The sequence below is a fragment of the Colossoma macropomum genome, unplaced genomic scaffold (genome assembly GCF_904425465.1).
Source record: "Colossoma macropomum unplaced genomic scaffold, Colossoma_macropomum, whole genome shotgun sequence".
Lineage (NCBI taxonomy): Eukaryota > Metazoa > Chordata > Actinopteri > Characiformes > Serrasalmidae > Colossoma > Colossoma macropomum.
In genome coordinates this window covers 23,985,765-23,999,904 of record NW_023494800.1, presented here as the reverse complement: position 1 = coordinate 23,999,904, position 14,140 = coordinate 23,985,765, and the positions used below count along the sequence as shown (strand labels likewise).

At 40.4% G+C, this 14,140-nt stretch overlaps 1 protein-coding gene across 1 annotated transcript in view; it reads right to left on the bottom strand.

The window, feature by feature from the left end:
- wwc1 (WW and C2 domain containing 1) overlaps positions 1–14,140 on the bottom strand; it is a 39,949-nt gene that overhangs the window by 23,011 nt on the left and 2,798 nt on the right. Inside the window, exons 2-6 of the mRNA XM_036587564.1 lie at positions 7,956–8,065; positions 6,262–6,465; positions 4,317–4,393; positions 4,000–4,079; positions 1,619–1,748 (exon numbers count right to left, since the gene is read on the bottom strand). Coding sequence (XP_036443457.1) covers positions 1,619–1,748; positions 4,000–4,079; positions 4,317–4,393; positions 6,262–6,465; positions 7,956–8,065 — 601 coding nt within the window. The remainder of the gene's footprint in view (positions 1–1,618; positions 1,749–3,999; positions 4,080–4,316; positions 4,394–6,261; positions 6,466–7,955; positions 8,066–14,140) is intronic.

The window sequence follows — 14,140 nt, the reverse complement described above, 5'->3', positions numbered from 1 at the left end:
AGTTTCTCAGCCAATTACTGGTATATTCTAATAATATCAGACATCTGGCACCTTAAAATAACCATGTCTATTTCATTAGCAAAGACTTAAAAACAATGTGCATCTTTTACTACCCACACTGGCCTAAAAATTCTCCCTGGTCCCCTTACACAGCCATTTCTTAAGTGCTGTTCTGTACTGTAAATGCATGAACAAAGTTTTGCATTTTACAACCAACTGCACAACGTGTCACGGGATACCGAGCACAGGTAATGAAGACAGATGAGGATTATTTTCTCGCATTTGAAGTTTTGAGGACACGTCCACCACTACAAAGGCACTACAAAGAGACACGCTTACTGTGGCTAATTAGGATGTATCACTCTCATTAGCACTGTCATTTAGTAGTGTCATTTCTAGCAACTGGTTACGAAAATAAACTCCCATATCATTCAGCACTTTGAATACAGAGGAGGCTATAAATTTACAATCTTTGCAGTGTCACTCCCATCCAATTCGGAGCACTAAAGTCAGAATAATCAAATTAAGCCATAAACAGACAGAGTCTACTGAAACAGCATGAAAACTGAAAAATCCAGGACGTTTTACACAACACACACAAAGATGTCCACCAGCTTGAAGAGTAAGACTGCGGCATGCATCATTTAAGCACTGCCCACCCTTCCATATGCTATCCTCAATAGTGTGAGGGTAATGTGGAAGACAGGAGAGGAAAAATAGACAGCTTGCAAAACTCTAAGCAATTTATCAAAAGACTATGAACCAACTCAGTAATATAATGGCACACTGCTGTTCCCTCTTATGCTGCCTACCCACTAGACAAAGCAAGAACCTGAGTGGCGGATACAAATCCATGTAGATGTTGTCCACCTTGGAAATGTGTACATGGTTGAAACAGGGGCGGCGTTTATACAGCTCAATTAAAACACCCTGCATGTACCTCTCCACTACAAATGAATTTTAAAAAGTATTTTATGCCTTATCTCAAAACTATTTTAAAACAATGTCTCGGACATCAGGAATCATACGCGTAACCATTTCATGCTTTTGTTAAGAGGGTATTTTCAGATGGCGTGCAAAAGTATGACATCAGCATTCTGCTATTCCATTAGATGCCTGCAATAACTCACACTGTTAGGAGCATTCTTGCTTTAATACTGGGCACATGCTAGAGGTATAGCTATGAGAGTGTGTATACGCTTAAGTGTATGCCTCACCCTGTTCAGGCAGCCACTCTGTCTTCTCACAGTCAACAGATTACCTCACCCTAACATTCATGAACTACTTAACCATGCCACACAGCCTCAGGTACGCACTTGCAATATCCATTCTGATCACTGCAACCTCACATCCCTGTGACCATAGAGTTCTTAGCCATTTTAAATAAACCTTAAGGCTACATTCTACCTCAGATCACATCAGAACTCAAAACGCTGACATAAATATATAATATATAAACAATATATAAAGAAAATACATATTCAAAATGTTCATACTGTCTGTGTCTAATTGCAGAAGTGAAATTAAATCTACCATATACTGGTCTGGGCTCATGCCGACAAACCTGACAGCAGTGTTTATAACTCAATTTGTAAGAGGAGACACTGATTAGCATTACCTGCATGAGCTCCTGCTTCTCCTTCTCTCCAGAGCTAATGGCATCTTTAATAGTCCTGACCTCCTTCAGGATGGCCTGGGCTTCAAGCTGCTTGTAGCCATATGATGTGTTAGACACTTTATGGTCAATTCTGAGGGGAGAGAAAGAACAAAGGTAGTCTGAGCACAGATGAAGTGACATGGGAGCATGTAATATTTGCAGTTACAGCCAGGAAAAGGTCATTTTCTCCCAAATACTGTTTGCCTATGGTACGAGGTGTTGGTCATGGCACTGTGGTTCTGTACAATGTTCTTGACTTTTAGATACCTTTGGAGAATGTACTACTAAGGGTTATATTCCTGCCGGAGGTGACTTTCAAACCGATGTTGAATAAACGAAGACTTCTGTTTACCACCAGCCTCAATGCTATCATGCCTAGAAAACATGACGCCAAACACAATGGCATGTTCTTCAGTTGAGCTCCTTAAGGTTGCACAAATGAGTGACTGGCTAGCAGGTCCTTTGAGGCACAGCAATTCTAAAATACCATGTGGAAATAGAAACTCTGTGAAAGGCTGTAGTGTATATCAGGGTGCACTCCACTTAGCAACGGCAAGTGGCGGCAAACGAAGACATCAGCGCGCCGCATGAACAACAGGTCTATCCACATTCTTTAGTGCAGGGGAGAGGGAGCGGGAGCGGGAGGCAGGGGAGCGCAAGCAAGTCAACAGAACAGCCTCCAAGAGCACTTTTCATGCGCCAGCGCTGCCAGTCACGTCAACTGGGGCTTCTTAACTCAAGTTTAACAGGGCAGATGGACAAATGGTGGAAAACAGGGCTGATCTGAGCCAACAGAGAGCGTCTTCTTGAGCCTGCCTGAGACCAGACAGCTCAAAGGAGAAGTTCTGAATGTTGTTGTAATGATAAACTGAGAAAAGTGTGTCACCAAGTTGACAGTGTATACCTTTCCTTTGTGACCTCTAAACATAACAGAGCTATAAAATTTGTCTTGATGTGCTTCTGATCGCTTATTTGTAAGCTGCATTTTGCTTATTTGTTAAATGACATCTGTCAAAGTTAAACATATCTTAAGGTACGATTTGTCAGTGACTTTTTATTGCAAACTACCACATGACCATGACACATACCATATGTGGGCCCACAATTCAATTCCTCACTTCACTAACTACATAACTTACTTATTAGTTTCATTGCACCCTCTCAGAAAAAAACACAACCTTTCATGGTATATATGCCGTCACTGTGGTGCCTCAGGGGAATGTCTTCAGTAGTCTTTCGGAGCTAGATGTGATCTCTCTAAAGAGAAGGTCTGGAGACATCCATGAGAAATTTTGTGCAGTGTTAGTGATTCTACAAGGGATACCTGCCATTTTGCTGCCAAACTATGCCCAGCCTGTGAGCAGCACAGCGCCGCCTGGGGCAGCAGGGAGGACAAGGGCACAACCAAGGATACCCCCATTAGTCCTGGGATTTGAACCCATGACCTTATGGTTGCTAGCTTCCTCTCCTACCATCAGGCTACCGGCCACCTCAATTGGGTAGGAACAAACTGGGTGTGAAATTTCTAAATTAATCCAAAACTTCATGAAAGCAAAGCTCAGAGTAAGCATAGGAGAAGGCTAGGAGTTAACTCATCTATATACCACAGGGGTGTCCATGGCCGGTGTGGATGCAAGATCTCATTTCAATCAAGCTGGTGCATGCACGATCACCTGTTTGAATACTGACACCTATTGATTAAACAAGTAGAATCAGATGTGCTGCAGCCACAACAGCCCTTTGTGGACACGATTTGGACACCCTTGATACAGTGAGTTAGCATGGCTGAAAACGTCCCCCAAAAACTCCAATTAAATATGTATATGTATGGTGTGTGTGGAGATAACGTGATAAAAATAAACATTATCGCTTTTATTTGCCAATGATAGCATCTCACTAGTTATTTTGCTTGTGTTACTGATTATTTTATTTACTGTTGTGTTTATCTTCTTTTTTTTATTTTTTAAAGAGATACAAATATGCCCCTCTACCCTAAGACAGCGAATGTAATGAACCCTTAAAACTTATTTAAGGTACACAACTGGACCGTAAAGACCATGTTGTGTCTTTGAGGGTATATGTACATTGCTTATACCTTGGGGGACAAAAATGTACCTGGACATTTCTCTTTATAGTGAAGTTACCAAATAATTTAAAACAGTTACTGAATAATAAGTCTTAAAATGAATAACAAGCAGTTTAAGCGGTTAATGAAGAAACAGGCCCATGTGATAAGAGGTCCCCTCTCAGGAGGTATTTGAAAGGCAGGAATTTGCTAAACACTAGAGCAGTGAAGCGCTTGCCTCGGTGGCAATTGTGTAACAAGGTCAGGTTGCACTTACTCTTTCAGCGTTTCAAACCCCTGCTCCTTATAAAGCAGTTCCTGCCTCATACAGGCCAGATCTCTCTTCAGCTTATTCACCTGAATAAAAGAGAGTGACAGAGAAGGAAATAGGGGGAGAAACAGAAAGAGCAGGACAAGCCAGGAGAAAGAGAGTCTTTAGTGACCAGCATTAACACATTCATAACGCATTCACACGACAACTCATTTGACTGCTAAATACTGCACATTGAACATGCTCACAATATAGACTAAATCGCATCACACTGACAATAAGAGCAAAAGATGAAATGTTTAACGTGATGAGGCATTCCTTACCCGACTTTTTGCAGTTACAATCTCTGCCTTGAGAATTTCAGGGTCATATTTACTGCTTGATGAGGATCTGGAATTTACTGCACAAAAGATAAGACATCAAAGGTAATTATCTTATCAGCGCTGTCTGGTCTGTCATAGCTATGCATAAGAACTGCAGACTCAGAGAAATTCAACAACTTTTACAACTTTGGAGCCACTAGTTTCATGTCAGAGTGTTCTAGTAGGCTCACTCGCCTGTCAGTGAGGTTGAATACTGGAGCAGAATGCACATGCACAAAAGAACATGTAAGCAAATGCATCAGTGAGGCATAAAGAGATACTTCACCCAATATTGCAAACACTATGTGTAATGTAGCATGGATCAGTTAGCATCAGCCCACTTGCATAATCATAAATGGGCCACTGAAACTTTCACCAATGGCACCATCAGCATTTTGGATTTTCACAGCAATCAATGACTCAAAAAACACTGCTGACGGAAACAGGAATTCTTCAGGGAGATAAAGTGATACAGTGGCAAAAATCAATGGAATAAAAGAGTCAGGACGCACAAATCGGAACAGGCAGTTAGAATACACTTTAGGTACAACCTTGTAACACTAGAAGAGCCAGAATTCCACAGCTACCAGAAAAGCCTTAGAGGTCATTTTGACGGTTAGAATTTTACATTCTTATTTATACCACAACACAGAATACTTCCAAGACAAACACCATATGTGTCTTAAGAAATGTGTGGAAGACAAATTTCAAATTAGTTTAAAATAATGTATCAATTAATCCAAAAGTGCCAGTATTAGTAGTAGAGGACAGAGGCTTTCTATGTTGCTGTGCAGTGAAAATCTTGCTTTTTTTATTTTTACATTTTGGCTAAACCAATTGACCATCACAAGAAATGTGATAAAATGTTTATATAACCTGCTTGAAAAAAACTAATCTGTGGTCATAAAACTAATAGTATGTTATTAAAATATTTTGATATAGTTAAGTATACAGTATTAAATTAATTCATAACATCGTTCTGCAGCAAATTGCACACTGTGTGGACTGATGCATAGCTAGAAGCTAGACTATAGCTGCGCCTTAACCCGAATACTACCAAACTGAACGCGAACGCGCGCACACACACACACACACACACACACATTTTCTGAGCCGCTTATTCTTCTATGTCACGGGGGGAGCTGGAGCCTATCCTAGCGGTCATCGGGCAGAGGGCGACCAAACTGAACAGTAAGCTAGAAATAGTGCATAGTACATAGAAATAGTACATCACCATTTTTACCCTGAATTCATTTAGTGTAGTATGTATAGTACAGTATGTGCTTTGTGACGCAGTCTATGTAAGACAATGAATGCAGGGCATGTTTGACGCATGATTGCTCTCACCCTCCTCACACATATCTTAACCATCTTTAGCACCTCACTCTCTCCTAACTGCTGCTCTAGCTTTCACAATTCATCGTTGTCCAGATACAGCACCTGATTCACCATATATTTGCAGTCAGCCAAGGCTTTATAATAAATCTGATGCATGTTATAGTTGATACTGTTTGATGTATTCCATTCTGTTGCTACTGTTTTGTTCTATTTGCAATCATGCTTTTTCAATCACAGGCTTATTACATACCAAGACTTATTATTTAGTAACTACAGGGACTTTAATGCAAACTGGAGGAGCTATTCTTTGGTTATAGAAGGGCGAAATAAAATTTTGGGCCGGCCAATGGACCCTGGTCATTTAAAGGGTTAACTAAACCTTGTAAACTGTGTAACTCCTCTGGCAGCAGATTTAAATGAGCAGCGGCCTTTTTTTTGGGAGGGGGGGGTGCACAGGCCCTAACAGTTTTAGGAGTTAATCAGAAATGAATTGTCCACTGATATATCCGGAATGGGAGGACAAATTATTAACAGACTGCCGCAGAACACACACACACACACATCTTACAGCTGGTCTGTGAGGAGGACTTGTCCCTCCAGGCATCATTGAGCTGCCGATATTCTAGCTGGGCCAAGCGGAGGCGCTCCTCTTTGACCTGGTAGATCTCCTTCTGGGCGCTCAGTGCATCCTTTGCCACACTGAGGTAGTCATGCAGCATTCGCTCCTGCTCACGCTGCCACTGCGCCCGTGGGTCTTCCAGCTGAGTGCTCTCTGAGCAAGAGAGAACAGAGTTAAGCTAAAGCACACAGACATGAGGGCAAAATACTCTGCCAGTCCTAAGCATTTTAAAATACAGACCACAGGCTGTCATATTATAAATACACTCCATACATTAATCACAAAAGACTAGCAAAGATGTTCACAAGTCTTGAGTCTCTGAAGCATGAGTCAGTTATGAACTTTAGATAAGTCTCAAATGATTAGAAATTAAGATAAACATACTAGATAACTTACACTGACTGTACTGCAATGCATACTCTAGCTGTTACAGCTTTGTATTATCTGTACATTGTCTATCTGCTATCTATCTAAAGCCATCTGTAAAATACATACATTTCTATTATTATAAGAGTACTTGTCAGTTTCTGTAACCACCACATTTAGCACATGTAGTGTTCTTTAGTTGTCCAACCGACTGAAGGTTTTTCCAATCAAAATAGGGCTGTATGATATGGTCATAAAATGTGCTATTCGATAAAACTGTTGAATATCACAATGTCGTTACGAGAAATAAATTATTAAAATAAAAATTTAAATTGTGCCTCTGATGCAAGTACAGACGTTTTTAGGATGTGTAAACAGAAATCTAACTAAACTCTACTTTAAGCCAACTGCAAAATACAAAATTATAAAACCACCATTTACTATTGTGCAAAATAAAAAGAAATGAAATAGGCTACTAAGAGCTATTTACATCAGAATTGCAAGAACATCTTTTGTACGCTGAAAGGCTGAGACAGTCAGCATTACCTCACCAGCTTTTTCTAAAAAGCTTACAAATACAAAAACATTTGCCTTTTTTAATGTAAGCACACAAGAACGAATACATATTGTTTGTTTATTTACTTTTTGTGTTTAGTTATCAAGTGTGTTTTTTTTGTGACAGTAGTCATTACTGCCTCGTACACTTAAAACACGTTATGGTTAAGTTACTCACCCCCCACATGGGAGGGCAGGGTTCAATCCCAGCACAGAGAAGCAGTCATTAGGTTTCTAACGGTTTGTGCCGGCAATGTAACGACATCTCTCTGGCGCTGAGTGTATGAGGTCATTTGGTCTGTCATCGCAGCTCTTAACTGTATGTTTATCATGGAAACTCATATCATAATAACAATAAAAATTCTATTTATCATGCAGCTCTAAACCAAAGGTTATATTAAAACACTCATTATTTTAAGAAACACTGAACCTGACAGGACAGAGCTCAGAGCTGTGATAGAATGGCATTATAGTAAATGACTGCATCAGGTTTTGTGCATGCTTTTTCTCAGACTGATATTTCATGACTCTTTAGTCTAGAGTCGAGTTGTGAGGCAGTCAACAATCCAATATTGGAAATATTTTCTTCTCAGAGAAAGAGCTCATCGAAGAGAGTTTCTGATGATCATATTGTCATACAGACAGGTGGAACATAACTCAGTAGATGTAACACTTCGAAAGGCCTCTAGAATAATAAATGTGTATAGTCTGCCCCAACTCACTTGTATTATGGTCAACATAATAGGCTCCAACTTTGGGATCATAGGCCTCCTCCCAGCCCACCGGCAACTCATCTCCAATACAGTCAGCGAAGGTCAGGGGCTTGGTCTGCCTGCAAAACCACAAACACCACTCAACAGTTAGCAGTCAGGGTTGATGGATGTCCAGCACTGCTGTGTTATCACCCATGCCTGGTAATCTTCTGTATAGTGGCTGTCACTCGTAGTCGCCACTATGAAGTGTGTACGTGTGTGTGTGTGTGTGTGTGTGTGTGTGTGTATGTGTGTGTGTGTGTGTGCGAAGGGGGGAGGGGCAGCGGAAGAATGTCTGCCTATTCACCTCTAGGGTGCTTGTCGAGCACAATAGCCGGAAACTGAGGCCTGGCATTCCACAAGTCCTGCTGACCCATCGCCTGGAGGTTTCTGAGGCAACACACTGTGGGCCTCCAAGCCCAGCGCTCAGGACCACAGTGCAGCGGTGAGGACGCGCACAGAGCACCACTCACACACTTTATTGGTACTGCCTGCCAGCTACGCTAACAAAGCACACTGGCAAACCTTCAAACACAAGCTAGCACCTTGCTGGAACTTTTGGGAACAACCAGCTGGGATACTTGATAACAGTGAAATAACCTGCTCATTAAGGTTTCAATGGTATGCAGATTACTCTCTGTGGATTTGCAGGTTTGACTGAAGACGCAGGAAACAGAACAGCAGACTCAAGAAAACGTGCTTCACATGTCCTTATTAAAGAAGGCCGAGAGGAAGACGTCCTGTTCCGAGACACATAAGCTGGACGTCCGTCCCACCGCCGTCTTTTAAAGATCAGAGCATAAACTTCGTCTCCTCTGCTGACCAGTTTCTGCTCCCGCCATGTTGAACGGTATAAACTTTTGCCGAAGCCAGTTTATGAGTTCTGTGCTTTTGATATGACGCGGCGCACATGTGCAGAACGTACTTACACGTTCTGATTGGAAATGTAATCCGATACAGGCGTTTACATGGCTATTATTCTTCTTTTTAACTGATTATTTACAGGATTACCCACCTGGTTCAATTGGATAGAAATTGTATTCCGAATGGCCTCAATCAGATTAGACTATTCCAATTGAAGTGTATACATGGACGTATTCTATTCCGATTGAGCTATTAGTTGGATTATTAATGGATTATGGACATGTGAATGTGCCTAGTGTTGATCTTACATTGTTACATACTCTGATTACAATATGCCTTGCAATCTACTAAAATCAGTGATGTACCAAAATGAAAATTTCTGGCCAAAACCAAAATTCAAGAAATAACTAAAAATCAAACACTGAAAAAAGTTAATTTGCTGTCTTACTTATGCTTGTGAACAAATGCACTAAACACAAAAGCTACAAAGTAATAATGAAAATACACTCTCTCATTGATAAAATTTGCTTTTAATAGGACAAAACTGATCTGGCAATAAATAATTTACACAAAATAAACATACTGTAATTATTAAAGTATGTAAGCTACAGAATGTTCCATGAAATCTAGCATCCTCCACAATAGAGAAGTCAATAGGCAGTTGGAAATGAATTCCACTAGTTTTTGATTATACTTTGCACTTTGGCTGCCCGTCTGCATTTTTATCCATTTTTTTCTTCATTTTAAAACCAGTGGCTACAGACGCCGTTGTGCTAGCGTGGACTTTCCTTTCTCCTTCTATTGTTTTGTTGTATTTTCTGTATTGAGATCAGGATGTCATGTTTTCATGTATGATCAAATCTGTAGCGGAGAAGTTTGAGCGTCGTACCCTCACATAATAGTACACATGAATATGTACACGTCCATCACAGAAAACGCAAAATAGTTCCACATGGCCAACTTTTCCACTTTTCATCTACTACATATACATATATATATATATATATATATATATATATATATATATATATATATATATATATATATATATATATATATATACACACACACACACACACATACATACACATAGTGACTGGTTAGAGACCTACTTTGCATATTGCAAAAGTGCCAATTTCACAATGATTAACAAATGATATATTGTGCAGCTTTAGAACGAAGCTAACCACAGTGCAGTACAGTAATGTTTTTTGGAGTGGATCTTCATATTCTTGGACAAAGAAGTTCTAGTGAGCACAAGTCTCAGGCTGGTGGCAGCGATGCAATTCTACCCTCAACTTCCCATTGAGAAAGCTGCTGTACACTGGATTAGATGTAAAATGGAGGACCTTGGCTAACCCCATGTGCTCTGGAACCCAGACCACTCATCACAGCAGGGCCTTACCAGCAGGCAAGCAAACCGTCTCTCTGGTCCAAACAACATAGGAGTCCTTTAAAGTTCCAAAAGTATTAAAAAAAAAAGCACTCTTCCCAACTACCTACCATCTTGCTTTCAACACCAGTAAGTTCTGTTACTATAGCAAATGCAGCAAATTAATGATTGCCAACACAGCATGAGGTGCAAAACAGGATATTTTCCTAAGCAAACTGCCACCTAAGCATATCAAGGCCTCCACTTTGCTCAGTATTCACTATATAATACAGAGGAGAATGAATCTGGCTTCTTCCTAATCCCCTTGACTTTTGCAGCAAGTTAGGAGATGTTGTCTTCCGCCTCGGCTCAGGACTTTTAGAGAGCATGAAACTGAACCGGCTCCTTTTTCTCTTTATGAATAATGAAACGGCATGCAGAGACCCCCATGGCCTGTTCTAAATTTAACTCGGGAGAGGAGGGAAAGCATCTGAGATGCTAACAAAGAAGGAGGCTTCCTAGCAGATCCCATTATTCTATTTTTTTATTTTTTTATCTCTCCACCGCACTGATGCAGAGCTGTGATCACGGCTGGCTCGGCAGCTGGTGGGTGCTGATAGCTGGCTCCAGATCTCATTAATCTCCAGGCTCTGATAGATATACGCTGCCTGGCTGACGTCTTAAATACAGAAAGATCAAAGGCAGTAAATCAGCAAAGCCTTCTCTGATAGGCCTTTCAGTATTAGACCATGATAGTTGGATAATTGCATCAAAACAATCACTTAGTAGTAATTTAGAATAATTGTCCACAAATAGGAATTTCCATTTTCAATTAAGAATGTAAGGTTTAGGCAACAGTTACATATACCACAAAATAAGGCTTACAGGGAGCATATTAGACAACAGTTTACATGATCTACACAATTTACCCCTTACTCCAAATGCAGTTAATCAGCCAAATGCTAATTGATAAAGTTTAAGCTGCCACTTAGCTACATTAGCCAGCGCAAATCTAAAATACAATTCAAATGAGAAAGACGTTTCGAAGCAAAACTACATGATTTTGGCCAAAATAACACCATTGTTTGTTTTCATTCGGTGTGTTGTGCACCAGCTGATAAACAGAACTCCTAAGCACCACATTGTTTGTTCTGATAACCCCCCCAACTGCCATTGGTCAACATGTCTTATGCGTTCCTCTGTCACTACATGACCGCCAATAACACAGACATCTTTAAGTATTATGTTTGGCAGCAGTTCAATTCTGCTTAGTTCTTTTGTCGTTTGAAGTACGCTGGCAGCTTAATGAGGCAAACCACAGACTGGGTTAGTACTCAGATAATTGATCGATACGCCAATGTTCAAATACTGAAATCATCTCACCATGGAAAGACAAAAACATACAAGCCAGCACTTCAGTGAAAAGCAACGGTTTTGCTCATATTTGCAAGTATGTACACAAGGTTACTCTAAAACACAAGTGTATGAACGTGGGGACATGGTCAAGCACAAACTGTTAAGGATGTAACTGAGAAGGCAATGATAGCGAGGCTGTATCACGTATGTGGTAAACTAGTCTAGCTGATGTTAGCTAATCCCATAATTAATGAAAATATATTTCTCTGACAATTAACATTTTGGCACATCGGAGACAACAAAGGCTATTCAGCATCTAACATGACATATGTTTGCTCTGTAACCTCATAAGCTCATCTGAATTGGCACTTATCCAATACAAAAACCTACCAAATCTTTCAGCTGTTTTTGAGCAATAAAACATGTTTACAGTGTATTTCACTGCATGCTGCTATAACAGTGTATTTCACCAATATTAAGTACATAGCTTTACACTGTTTTTGGCCAAAGTCAGTTTCTTTACTTGGCATTGTTTTCCTTCTCCACGGTTAACCACACATCTATTCATGAACTCTAAACAGATACTCAAATATCAAAGTTAGCTGGAATGCACATCCCTACTATGGACACCACCGTGTTTTGGCTGATCAGCTACATTTTCGATAAGGGTTATGTGAGGGTTGACAATCTGCTTCTAAATCTATGGTTATCAGGTTCAGTCCTAACCATTTGATTTATTTCTAAAACATAAATATGCAAACACTGGCCACAGGCTTCTTGCCAACAATTAAATGATAATCAGTAAAATGACTGCTGCACCAAAATGAATCATGGCCATTCACCCATGACACTATTAAGTGCTTGTGCACTGCAGTCAAAGAGCTCAGAAGTTCAAGATCAAGATCAATTCCTGCACTGTGGCTAGGGGACTGCTGATGAACACCGTCCTCCTCTTGTCTCCCCAAAAGCTGCAGCAGAATAGCACAGGGAACCCCTGTGAAGTCAAACACTCAGGGCCCGTGCTCTAATGCAAACTGACAAAGCGCGCGGCCGAGTGCAAACGCGGGGCATAGCTAAACGATGAGTCAGACACTTTCATTCAGCACACTCTATAAATTCCCCGCGTCATTTATGAGGCTCCAACTAGAGTTGTGCCGCGCTCAAGGTCCAACAATAAAAGGCCACTGCACCCCTGACGACGGCCCAGCTCCTATCAGAGCAGGAGATAACATTCCATTTACCTGAGCGAATGTTTTCAGTGTGTCACGGTGAGGGAAAATAAACAATACGGCCCTGTGTGGAATGTGAGTGCTACCCAGGGAAACGCTTTGTCTTGGGCGACTTGTCAAGTTGATAATTGTTCAGCTTATAATCATTTTTCATTCAGGAGCTGTTTCATTTGTTTGGAGGTTACTGCACTGCACCACGGCATGGCTGTGTAGTCTTATCATTCTCCCTCCAAAATACTTCGGACAGAGCCAGGCACTAACTGGCACAAGAAAGGCTTAGAAGAGGAGATGAAAACCAGTACAACCCAGGTGTGCCTTACACGAGGGAGTCACTAAGCAGGAATTCGCACTGCTCTTCATTCTGGAATCCAACTGTGTTTGAAATAAAGCAACCAAAGTCTTCTTTATATGAGCAAAAGAGTTTATACATCACTGCTGCACAGTAAAATGTTTTCATATTATATTTATAGCTAAGATCCTGGAGGAGTCTTCCTGACTTTGACACAACATCCAAGATCTACTTTTGCATTCAAAATCCCCATTTTCTACAACTCACTACAGACCCACTCAGGGTACAATACTACCCTGAAAAAGAAAAATGTAGACTTCAAAAACTACACTTTCAGGAGCTCAAGCTAAGACATAAAGTCAAGTTGAACCCATAAAAATGTTTAGAAATGTGGGACGGGGCAACACATATTCAAGAAAATGCATAGCAAACATTCTAAAGCAAACTTTACTGTTTAATCACACATGACTAAGGTCAACCTCTACTTCCTCACCTCTTCAGTGGAAGCTCAAGTAAGCTAATCATAAGAGTGCTCACAACAATGCCTGAGGATGTATCAAGTCAGCCAACTAGAGCCTCTGTGGCGATGTATTTTTCCAACCACAGCAAGGAACTGTCAAATGGGACCTCATTATTATCCAAAGGAGCTACGCTTATATGTGTGTTAAAGGAGAATGCACTAATTTTTCCAAATTTCTGCATAATTCATTCAATATGATTAATCATTTCAAAACAAAGTAACAGGGTCGTCTGAAGCAAAACAGTTCACTGAAGAGGAAATTACACAAATTTCTTTACAGTTGTGGTGACAGGAATTGTAAGTCACAATGTCAACGACACAAATATAGCTATTTTATTTACAAACCAAAATGACCGGTGAATCTACGCGGTTTTTAATTTTTCTTTAGGGCCAATTTTGCCTTACAATATCTGGCATGCACCTCTTCACACTGTATTTAAAAAATATGTTTTGAGCCAGAGTTTTTTACAAAAATATCATAAAAAAGGTATCACCTAACAATCATCTGTGCAAGAACTCTCTGTG